General features: G+C 46.3%; 1 protein-coding gene across 3 annotated transcripts in view; it reads left to right on the top strand.

The window, feature by feature from the left end:
* The window catches only part of FGF13 (fibroblast growth factor 13), a 270713-nt gene that overhangs the window by 200924 nt on the left and 57478 nt on the right, over positions 1 to 12311 (top strand). Inside the window, exon 1 of one of the 3 annotated variants that reach the window (XM_015417975.1) lies at positions 3953 to 3986. The exons of the other annotated variants lie outside the window; for them this stretch is intronic. Coding sequence (XP_015273461.1) covers positions 3965 to 3986 — 22 coding nt within the window. The 5' untranslated portion in view covers positions 3953 to 3964. Of the gene's footprint in view, positions 1 to 3952; positions 3987 to 12311 lie in introns of those variants that run through there. 3 annotated transcript variants of the gene reach the window in all.

The raw sequence follows: 12311 nt of genomic DNA, 5'->3' as shown, positions 1-12311 counted from the left end.
GAATGTGTCCTGAGGTAAAATACATATAGCAATTTTCCCTTAAACAGTCACTGGAGTTGCCAGTCTCCCTGTGGGGCCTGGAGATCTCCCAGAAATCACCGTGTTCCCCAGCCACAGTACATCATTTCCCCTACTGAAAATTTCCCTGCTATTACAATGGCTGCTTTGGGCAGTGGACTCTATGGAATCATACCCTGCTGAAGTCCCTCCAGAACCCAAACCCTGCCCTCCCCAGGCTCTACCCCTCAAATCTACAGGTCTGGCCTTCCCCTTAGTATTGCCAGCCTCCAGGCAGCACCTGGAGATCTCCAAGATCAGTTCTCCTGGAGAAAATGGCTGCTTTGGGCAATAGACTCTACGGAATTGTACCCTGCTGAGGTCCCTCTGTACCCCAAACCCTGTCCTCCCCAGGCTGTAGTGGAGGGAACCATACCTGTTACCATGAGGCTGTCCTCCCATACTACCCACTTGGGACAGCAAAACGACTTGAGAAAGCCCTGCCTTATAGCTAAGCAGAAGGAAATAAACATGGCTTGCCTCCCTCTATTTTCCCTTTCCCTCTGCCGCCCCACCAGCCACAGTCGGGACAGTCACCTGGAGCTTCCTTCTAGAGTTCGTTGTATATCTTCCCACAATGGGCCTTACGCCTAGTGGTATATATTGTACAAATGACATAAGTGAAACCAACAAAATCAGCAACAAAACTGGGAGAAACAAAAAAAGCCTTGTGATGAAAGTAAAAAAAAACAACATCAAAGGGTGGATTCTTACTTTCCAACCAATAAGGAAAGGCCATCTTTCCTATATATTGTACAAATGCCATAAGTGAAACCAACAAAATCAGCAACAAAACTGGGAGAAACAAAAAAAGCCTTGTGATGAAAGTAAAAAAAAACAACATCAAAGGGTGGATTCTTACTTTCCAACCAATAAGGAAAGGCCATCTTTCCCCACCCCCCTCATTCTCTTATTACATTAGCCCACTAGAGCCAAAATAAGCTGGTTGTCTCTTAACTCTCACCTTGCTGTTAGGGCTGCCAAGTGGGGGCGGGAAAACCCCGCTGTGGAGGCCCGATTTCTGCCGTGGTGGAATTGGGCCCCGGGGGGAACTCCGCCCCCGAAGCTGCTTCACCGGAGGTGATGCAGCCACATCGCTCACATTGGGGGTGTGGCCCAGATCGTCAGGGGGGAAACCATATGGTCCCCCCCGACAATCTGGGCCACGCCCCCAACGTGAGTGATGTAGCACGTCACTTCTTACAAGAGCTCCCGGAGCCCGGCAAGGCTCCCCCCCTGCCAAGGGTAAGTACATTTGGCAACCCTACTTGCTGTCCAAAGCTGCTGTCCACCAGTTTATCCGTTAAAATGGTAGTCAATTCATCTGTGAATGAAACAAGTTCCAGCCCTAATAAAGAAGACACTTTATACTATTTCCTAGTCCTTTTGGCTGCTGTGAGCGCTTCTTAGTGTTCAGCTTGCAAAATGAGAGGCCAGAAACCCAGCTTGGGGCTAAATGCTGAGCAGTGCCACCCCCGCCGGTCAAGGCGCCGCTCCATCACCAACTAGACGGTTCTCAGTGCAATGGGTAAAAGTGCAGTAGTTAGAGCCAAAGATGGAATGGTGATTGTGAGAGTTATGGTTTGCCTTATTGATTAAGCAGCAGGTAGAAATGAAAGGAAGGGTGCTGGCTTCCATTGGCCAACCAAGCCAAAGTTTTTTGCATGCCATCATCAAGAGCCTGAAACACAGGACAAAAGTGCAAGACTCTCTGTCTAGGCATGGTACTCTACAGCAAGGCCATTTTAAGGCACTCTGGTGCCTGAGGTAGGAAACCCAACCCAACCCTTTCCTTTCCAACAGTGAAGGAATCGGGCAGAATTCACTGGGACATTTTCATGCATGAACCTCATTGAAGTATGTAGAAGCACAACAATGGCAATATTTTCCTCATTTCAATGGTGTTCGCACAGAAGGAAGTACCTTGTTGATTGGGCCCCCAGTCATCCTATAGCAACCCTTACAATGCAGTCACTTTCCTGGAAGTAAGACTCATTGGACAGAACTGACTAGCATTCTGAGTAGAGTTAGATCATGTTAGTCTGTCTATAGCAGCAGAAAAGAGCAAGAGTCCAGTAGCACCTGAAGAAGAAGTGAGCAGTGATTTACGAAAGCTCATACCCTGCCACATATTGTGTTAGTCTTTAAGGTGCTACTGGACTCTTGCTCTATTCTACTGAGTAGGGTTGTTTAGGAGGGCACTGTTAATGGCACAAAAATTCTCTACCCATGGCAGGTGACTCTGCACAGGAGAGGTGGGTGGGCAGAGATGGTCAACAAGGAGGTGTCATGGCACCATCCTGTCTCACAGTCTCAGAGCTTTCAAAGGGATGGATGGCATCTCTAGTCAAGGGCCTGTCTCCTTGCCCCTTAGTAGATTGTAGCCTGTGTGTCTGTCCACTTGCTTCCATGTTGTCCATGTTGGAAGAGTGCTTTTTTGTCCAATAACATGGGTCAAAGACAGGTGGTTTCTCCGCTCTGGGAGCAGCTGAGACTCTGGCCTTTGCATGACCATGAAGCCAAAACCAGGTCATTTATGTTTGTGTGGAGTTCTGCATGCACATTAGATCCTTCTTCTCATAGAAAGATCTGCTGGATCCATCCAGGATGAAAAGTGGCACAGGACATGCATTACAAGATCCCAGCTTCAGCCACTCAAACGTTCTTGGCCTTGAGAACTGCTATCAGTCAGACCAGGCAATTGTGAGCCAGATGGTGAGGCCAAGGTATAAGGCAGCCCACAAGTGTTGGTCGTACAGCACCCATAGCTTAATGGTACAGCACCTGCTTTGCATGTAGAAGATCCCAGTATCAAGCCACGAAAGGACTTCAAGTAGATCTTTCTCTGCATAGGGAAAGCTGCTACTGTTCAGACTAGATAATTATAAACCAGATGGACCAAGGGGTTAACTTGGGAGAAGACAGCTTTGTATGTTCTAGACCAACGCTCCCTTTAATCCAATGCCTTATTTTCAACACTAGCCAGCAAGATGCCTTTGAGAAGCCCTCAAACAAGGTATGAAGGCAGAAGCCCTCTTCCCTCAGTACTCAAGAGAGTTCCCACGTTGCTGTCGTGGCCTCTCTTCTCCTCCTGGGTGATCCATCTCTAAAGCCATCTAAAACGGTGACCATCTCCACAACCTGACTTGATAGAACACAGTGGGGGGTGTTACTAGAACTTTTGTTTTTCCCCTTGAAAGCTTCAGGACTTATCAGCAGTGATGAAATATCCCTCTAGCATAGCAAGAATATTAACATTTTTTAAAATCGAAGACAAATCCAGTGTTGAAAGGCAGAAAGAAAGGTGTCCGTGCAGTCATTAGGACCAAACGTTTAGCGGCTGTGATTCTTGTAAATGTTGTCTACGACCTGGGTAGCATTTGCTGTTCATCAATAATTCAGCTCAAACAAAACCAAAGCAGAATACGCTGTTTTGCTGCTGAAAAAAAAAGAAGAAGAAAAAGCTATTGGAGTTGCAAAAAAACAAGAAGCATCAGACAGGCCTAATGCACTGCAGGATCAAGTTTCGTTTGGTGGTGGTGGTGGTGGGGTATCATTATTCTAGGAGCTGAGAAAATAAAATCTGGCATTTGCAAGATAACACATTTAGGCAAAATATCACAGGAGGAGCAGCACCGACCGATGTCCAAGAAACGGTGTGAGGATGCCAGAAAACGACTCTTTGAGGCTATGCATTTTTTATGATCTTTGAAAGTCGTAATGGTCTCCTGTTCCTAATGCCCATTAATGATCTCTTTATACCACAAAGATAGGCTTGATGTTTCTAGCCAATACCTTAGAGAATACTTTAAATATGCCTCCAAACTTTTCCTGAGCCTGCTCTCAAACGCAGGCTGCCATTGCGAAGGGCAGCAGGAGCAGCAGCAGCTCCTAGCGCAGCCAGGCTATGATGAAGAAGTCGTATTCAGGTAAGATGAATGGAAGGAAGCAATGCCTGGGTGGGGTAACTCTGGGAAACTGCTGTGAGTCAAGGGTGACTTTTGGAAAGCTGAAGGGGAGAGAGGTGGTAAAGCCCACAGTGCAATTTTCTCTCTGTGTGCATGTGTGTGTGTGTGTGTTACCACCATCTGTTTGCTCTGGCAACTCCAGAAACAAAAGGTTTGTGGGGTTTTTTTCCAAAAAAGAAAACAGGAGCCAAAATTATACTGTAGAAGATACCTATGTCTGCTGATAAGATGGGAAATTTGTTCTCCTACTATGTGCGAATGTGTCTTATGTGGGCTGCGTGGAATTATTTCACTGTTTTGCTGAAATACATAGAGGTGTTTATTATATCTATTGATAAGACACATGACATTTGTCTGCTGGGAATTGTTTTTCCGAAGCAGAGGACGGGAGAACCAACCCCCCCCCAATAATTTTGTTGCTCCTGGACACCACAGATTTGACAGTAGCCTCCTCGACTAGGAGGAAAGCCCCAACGAGTTTGATGGCACCTACTCCGAAATAAGATGGCGTAAAATGAGATCGCCGGGTGTTAATTGTCAATTTTTCTTTTTTTAAAAAACCCTCTTTAAATAAAATTGTATCTAGACAACAGATTATGTTCCGCAGGCTAATGTTCCTTTGCATACCGATTTAGCAGAAGCTCCATCATGGTAATGCGTATTTCGTTAATGCGAAAGATAACCATTTGGCTAGAAGTGATCAGATTACTGACTGAACCAACGCCCTACAGCAAAGAGAGCTCAGCCGCCCCAAGAATTTCTATGAGAAGAATCTATCTCTGGACAATCACTGAAATATTCCCCTCCAAAAAAACATTATTTTCAAAATTGTTATGGTTTTGGATTTTTCTAAAGTTGGAAATCTATACAAAATATATTAAGAAAATAAGACAAAATATATTGGCACATGGCTGAAATAGCAGGATTAAATTGAAAAGTAGCATTGGACACCCAGACTAAACTTTGTTGGTCTGTTAAAGAAAAATAAAAGTTGATCTTCCTGTCATTACATTAAAAATACAATAAAGAAAATGAGGAGTATAGCTAGAATACTTGTGCTAGAGAACAAGTGGTTTTAAAAGAACCAGAGCAATTATCTTAACATGTTTTGCATGTCCCTTAACTAAGAAGATTCCAAACTAAATAAAAACACAGCTACAACATTATGCTCACTTACCGGAGAGCAAGCCCCATTAAATTCAGTGCAACTTCCATCCAAGTGAATGGTACATAGGCTTGAGCTGTACACTAATCTAGTTTAAATTAACATTGCTTCAAAACTACAAATAGCTTTTCTTTTTTCATAGGTTGATATGTTTCCCCATTAAGGCCAGTGAATTTATACAAGCATATGTTGATCATGAACTCACGTAAGGAGAATCCCAGTGGTAAAGCTCTGTTTGGACTGTGTCACTTTAGGCAACAGGTGAAAGAATCACGTGACTGAATACAACTGGTTTTTACTCCCTGCACATAGAAAGCTAGCTTGTCAGGGGAAAAGATCTAGCTTCTAACTGATATGCAAGTTTTCTGTGTCCAATGAATTTTTAGATAAGGAAACATCCAGTTATATAATCCCTCTATTCAGTTGTGAACTGGTACAGTCTCAAACTGGGTATACCAAGTGCTCCTTCTGAATATGTAGATTGGCTCCGAAACAAAACCTGCCTTCCACTTTCAAAGGCATTCAGGTAACATGACACTGCAGATGGGAAAAATTGCAAATCAGGTAACATACATGACACTGCAGATGGGAAAAATTGCAAAGACTTCTATCACTGACCTTCTCTCTTGCCTCTCCTACAGCCTTCGGTGCAATGGTTATATATATTAACAAATCATAGAGTTGGAAGGGGCCATACAGGCCATCTAGTCCAACCCCCTGCTCAATGCAGGATCAGCCTAAAGCATCCCTGACAAGTGTTTGTACAGATAATCCCTATAAACTGAAATGTTCAGTAGGCCAAATGAAAGCTTCTCCAGAAATACTGTAAGCTGAGTTGCCATTCCAGCTACTGAAGTTCAGTGTGGCTCTACAGTAATAAACACTACAAGGCCAGGGGCTGATAGGGACCTTCATAGAATCATAGAGTTGGAAGGGGTGATACTGGCCATCGAGTCCAACCCCCTGCTCAATGCAAGATCAGCCTACTGTATCCCTGACAAGGGTTTGTCCAGCCGCTGCTTAAAGACTGCCAGTGAGGGGGAGCTCACCACCTCCCTAGGCAGCTGATTCCACTGTTGCACAACTCTTACTGTAAAAAACTTTTTCCTAATATCCAGCCGGTACCTTCCCACCCTTAATTTAAACCCACTATTGTGAGTCCTATCCCCTGTTGCCAACAGGAACCGCTCCCTGTCCTCCTCCGAGTAACAGCCCTTCAAATCCTTAAAAGATCCTTGCAGCAAACAGAACCAAAATGGCCCTGTCCTGGCAGTGCCTCAGGGGCCACTGATCTCAGACCGGGCCTGAGGCAAATAACAATAAATGACAATAAATCATCCGCTCAGTGGGAGTTTTCCCAGCGAGTTGAAGGGCCAGTCCACCCCAAACATCACTTTGTATTCCTGGTGGAAAATCTGCTAATGGGTTTGTCTTTTCTTGAGATCACATCGTACTCCCAACAAAAGAGAATGATATGCAAACCACAGTGTGAGGCCTTGAAACAGCCTAATGCCATTTCTTTCTGAAATCACACCAATCCATTTTGCATGAGCAGTGGCCTCACCTCTCTCAGACCAAGCTGACCAAAAATAGGTCATGAGGCAGGGGGGAAAGTATGGCAGGCCTTGACATGGGTGGTACAGTAGGAAAATGTGGGCTGGAAGAAATAATGGTCTGGCCCTATGTGTGGTAAGAAATGGAGGCGGAAGATGTGCAGGGCTCAGTCCCTTGGCACCTCAGGGGGGTGGTCACATGCATGAGATAAAGCAGGGGGGAAGTGAGGCTATATCCTCCGGAGGAATTTGACCCACAGTTGCTCAATCACACAGTCCTTGGAAGCGGCAGGCACAAACAACAGCACGGAGTTGGGATGGCCTGATCAGACCATCCCGATGCCACGAGAGCGTGCTGGAGCGATCAGACACAGGAAAGTCCATCCATGGCCTGTCACAACCTATTTACTACCGGATTTTCCCCGGTGTCTTTTTAGTCTGCTTCTGCGGGGGAGCAGAACAGGTTGCCGATGGGTGTGGGGCACTTCCCAGATGTTCGTGTCTGATCGCGCCCTTTAAATCCGCCTGGCATTCATGCCTATGGCAGGGCTAATTGTGCGTGTGATTGCGCCCCAGGCCTACGTCTGATCCCAGCAGGCATCCATGTGGCAGCATCCCATTTGACTGGGCCGAACCCACCATTACATGTTACACCATTACGCCATTACACATATGATTGAATGTATAGTAAATGTAAGACTGCAATTGGTTGTATAACATCTATGCATGCTGGATTAGGGCCCATTCATACCTTCCCCTAACTAACGCATGAACATTTACTAGTGTCAGAAGATGTCCAGCATAGCAAGTAAGCAAATAAGGAATGGTCTTTCACCCCCCCCACCGACCCCCCTGATACTGTATGTAGGGCTAGCATACTGTCCAGAATACTCCTCTAACCTTGCAACAAAATGGGGAATTTCTGGTCATATCCAAATATCAGATGAATGGCAGGACTTCAAGGGGAATGTTCACTCTAGCTTTCCTCTCCTGTGCCTTGGCTTTCTCACTTGCGAATATAAGCCTGTAGGCAGGATCCATTTAAATTTTTCTACAGTGCCCAGTGATTTGGTACTTATAAATACATAGCTTTGTGAAGGTTTCAGATATAGGCCAACTCTAAGAGCAAATTTGCCATGGACTTTTGAGTCTTCCCTCTCTGAAGAGGGAATCAGAAAAGAAAGCCAAGAATGACAGGAAGTTGTGATGGTAGAGTTTAACTCTTACTTTAGGGAATATGGCTAGAACAATAGAATAGGCTATGCATATGGAGGATGGGAGATGAGTTGAACTGTGCCAAAGATTTCATCCATAGGATTATAGGCATTCCATTTTTGTGCTGAAGTATAGTGCAGGAATAAAATGCATCAGAATATATCTTTAGTCATCCTTTGTTCTCAGTATATCCCATTGTTTTGATCTCCTAGATATAGGGTACCTTTGGAAAATAGCAAATCTAATTTTTCAGTGAATATATACAATGAACAAAGATGGTGAGGGGTCTGGAGACCAAGTCCTATGAGGAAAGGTTGAAGGAGCTGGGTATATTTAGCCTGGAGAGGAGATGACTGAGAGGTGATATGATAACCATCTTCAAGTACTTGAAGGGCTGTCATCTAGAGGATGGTGCAGAGTTGTTTTCTGTTGCCCCAGAAGGTTGGACCAGAACCAACAGGTTGAAATTAAACCAAAAGAGTTTCCGGCTAAACATTAGGAAGAACTTCCTGACAGAGTGGTTCCTCAGTGGAACAGGCTTTCTCAGGTGGTTGTGGGCTCTCCTTCTTTGGATGTTTTTAAACAGAGGCTAGATGGCCATCTGACAGCAATGCTGATTCTGTGAACTTAGGCAGATCATGAGAGGGAGGGCAGGAAGGGATGCATCAATGCTTAGTTCTTGTGGCCCTTTCTTACGCACCCAGGGAAATGCTGATCACCACTTTGGGGTCAGGAAGCACTTTGTCTCCAGGCCACCATTTGCTGGCTTGTGGCCACTATTTGCATCAACTGCTCTGTGTTTATTGTTGTATTTTAATAGTTGTTCTTGCAGTCCATTGTTTTTAATTGGCTTTTCTGGACATTTTGGCTTTTTAATATTGTGCGCTGCCTTGGAGAGTGTGGTGTGAAAAAGCAACACACAATTGGTACACAAAAGCACATGTGTGCCCAGGGTTGAAAGAGACTGAATTAACTGCACTTGATTGCAAAACCAGGAATGGGCTTGGCATTCTTCTTCTTGGCACTCGTGCAAATGTAACAATGATGATCCTGGGATGTTGCCAGCAGGAACAGAACCAGGCATCTATGCATTGTGAAATGTGAGTGCTGCCTCTTTAAGCTTGAAGAGCAGCATCCAAGGGCACACCTGTCCTTGCACAAACTCACAGGTCCTGATCAGAACCATGTACGTAACTTTATAACTGCCCTCCTCACCTTTGTTTGTCAAGACACACCTCTTTGGTCATGCGGGAGGACTCTCTTCCTGGGGAAACTGTTTCTTGGCTACTTTTTCTCCAAGGGGCTTGGGGAGGTATACATGGATGGACTCCTTTTTAACTTTCCATTCACCTTGTGAAATAAGAGACACGACAGGATAGTGGCTTATGGAGCCTATGCAGGGATCTGAACTGAACTATGTACATCCCCAAACAAATGGTCCCTCTATTATACTAAACTAGTGCTTCCTTCTTGCTCTGTCTGTATGAATGTTCTGTTATGGAATCTTGTTAACCTCAGAGTGCTGCATGGATCTCTATGCCACCCTGTCCATATTGATGACCATTGAATCTGAGCCAAGCATTGCAACTGCTCAGCTTCTGAGCAACTGTTGAAGAAAAGTCCCTGCCTTTTGAGCACAGAACAGTGTAGCTGTTAACTCAGTACCCAGCGTAAGCCATAACGTGAGGGCCAGTTCCAACACTGATTGTTCAGGCCTGAGACTGGCAGGCTGTGCTTTTGAACGGTTTCATTCCGACTCTCTCAAGTTTTCACTGGAGATCTTTGAAACGTCTCCTGGTTTCCCTCTAGGAAACCACTGTGAATGGCAGAAGAAACTACTAAGGACTTAGAAGCATCTACTGTTAAGGAGAATAGAAACCTGAGGATGTAACTTGGAGAACTGCAGAGAATAACTACTTGCTTTTGGTCGTGTTTGAAAGCTACCAGAGGAATTCCATTTTCATGGCTTCATTTTCATGGCTTCATTCCACTTTCATGGCTTCATTTTCATGGCTCCCGATGATCACATAAATTGCATTGGTTGAACTGAAATATACCTAGTTCCATTCGCACCACTGTTACACTATCACTTTCTCAATGGCTCAGTGTCATTTAGGCCCTGGATTTCTACACACACACACGTTTCTGCTCTCCGCCGCAACACATTGTAAGCTTTAGGGGGCCCTCAAGCATGCTTTCAAGTGAACTCACATTGTGTCCAATGTTGCACAGCATCATAGTATTGCTAGTCTTGAACGACTTATACATTCTTGCATGTCCATAGTGGCCCCAAGCAAGAAGAATGATATTGCATGTTTTGGTGACATTACAGGAGATGGCTTGGCAGTTGTGGGAATGTAATGATAGCAAGAAACCACAGTGCTCATTGATGCAAATCAGGATATCACTGTTCTAGGTGAATGCATAGGTGATTTCTCAAAAGCACAAGGGCAGGTTTGGGTACAGTCATCAGAAATTGATTTCTTGGAAATTGAGTTTTTGTTGTGTGTGTTTTTAGAGGCAAGTTTTACTTGGCTTCAGCATTCTCCTCAAAACCAAGGACTGTGTCTAATTCCCCTCTAGTTATTACCTGCTTCATATGAAGCTGCCCCTCTACTGTAAGAGTGTTGGTCAATCAAGGTCAGTACTGTCCACTCAAGACTGGCTGTGGCTCAGGCAAAGATCTTTCACATCACCTGCACCAGATACTTTGGACTGAGGTTTTGGGGACTGAACCTGGGACCTTTTGCGTGCAAAGCAGATGCCCTGCCACTGAGCCACAGCCCCTCCTCAGTAGTTCCAGAACATGGGCTAAAGGCATAAGATGTGTGACCCCACTGAAACTATGCGGCTCAATGTCTAGGTGTGAGCATCCCTATAGATTCTTCCTTACGTTCCATGACCGAAAATGAGGATATAAATGAAAAGCCTGAAGTGGGGATGGAAATCAGATCAGCTATGTAAATATGCTGAGAATTTATAATGAAAATGAAGGTCCTTGCCTGAAGGAGATTTAAGTACTGCCTTCCCAGAAATGAACACACAGCCATCTTTTAAAAAATGTGGAGGGTGGGGGAAAGGCGACTGGTGATGGCAGGGACATGACAAAGCCATATGCGAGGCTTATTCATTCATTCATTCATTCATTCATTCATTCATTCCCTGCCTTTCTCCCCAGTGGGTACCCAAAGTGTTCTCTTCTCTGTATTCTCACAACAACCACCCTGTGAGGTAGCTTAAGCCGAGTGTGTGTGACTGTCCCTAAAGTCACCTAGCAAGTTGCCATGGCAGAACCCCATTTCCCAGATCCTAGTCTGACCCTCAAGCCCCTACCTCATCCTGGTTCTTGATTATGATTCAAGACATGGAGAAAATGGACAGTCCCAATCATGAGAGAAATCCAGATCACCCAATGATAGATTCAGGACCAATGGAATAAAGTACTTCTTCAAAGAAGCATTGTGGAACTCACTGCCTCAGGATATAGCAAAGGGCCAGTAGTTTAGATGGGTTTACAGTTCATAAAAGACAGTTCTGAGAGTGGCTATTGGCCCTGCTGGATGAATGGATCTTCCTTTTTCAGAAGCAGGGATTACCAGCAGCAGGAGGGAGAGGCTTTGGCCTTTAGGATTTTGCCTGATTGGCCACTGGGGGGGAACAGGATGCCGAACTAGAGGGACTATATCAGGCTGGTCCTGCAAGGCTGGCTTTATGGGCGGGGGCTGCTTTAGACGGCGGTAATGTTTAGATGCCTCTGTAATATCCGTCTGCCACTTTCCTTGGCCGCTCGCCTGGCCTGACACGGGTCTCGGGGCTGGTTTCCCACGACAGGTGTCCCTCCCCCCATCCTCCTCGCTCTTCAAACCCCAGTCACGTTTGTTTGGGTGTCTGCCTCCCTCTTTCCCGGGAGGCGGCTCTCGCCTCCGGGTTCCTCCTCCCCCCACCCACCCACCGCTGTCGACGGGCTCGGGCGTCCGGCTGCCTCTTCGCAGAGCCCCCCGCGGCAGGCGTCGGATGCGGACCGCGCCAAAGCTTCGCTCCGGGAACTGCTGCGGCGACTGACGCGTCCTCCCCGCCGAGGGGCTGCGGAGCCCGGCCGGGGCTCCCGGAGGACTTCGGAGCGGCGGCACCGCTCTCCGCCTTCCCCGCCAGGTCTAACAGGTTGATCGCCTGCCAGGGAGGGAAGGGGGGCAGGGAGCTCGCTCCGGCGAGGAGCGCCGGTGCTGCGCCAAGGGGCGTCTGGAGACCCGGGCGTCGAGTGACCTGTTGGTTGGTTCTCGGGCGAGCGAGCGGGCCACTTCGGGGAGCGGAGCCGAGTGGGAGGCCGGCCGGCCGGCCGTAGGCGAGCGGGGC

Source organism: Gekko japonicus, unplaced genomic scaffold (assembly GCF_001447785.1).
Source record: "Gekko japonicus isolate JY-2015 unplaced genomic scaffold, Gekko_japonicus_V1.1 scaffold954, whole genome shotgun sequence".
In the NCBI taxonomy this organism is placed as follows: domain Eukaryota; kingdom Metazoa; phylum Chordata; class Lepidosauria; order Squamata; family Gekkonidae; genus Gekko; species Gekko japonicus.
Note: the sequence above shows the minus strand (reverse complement) of the source record. Positions and strands in the feature narration are given on the sequence as shown.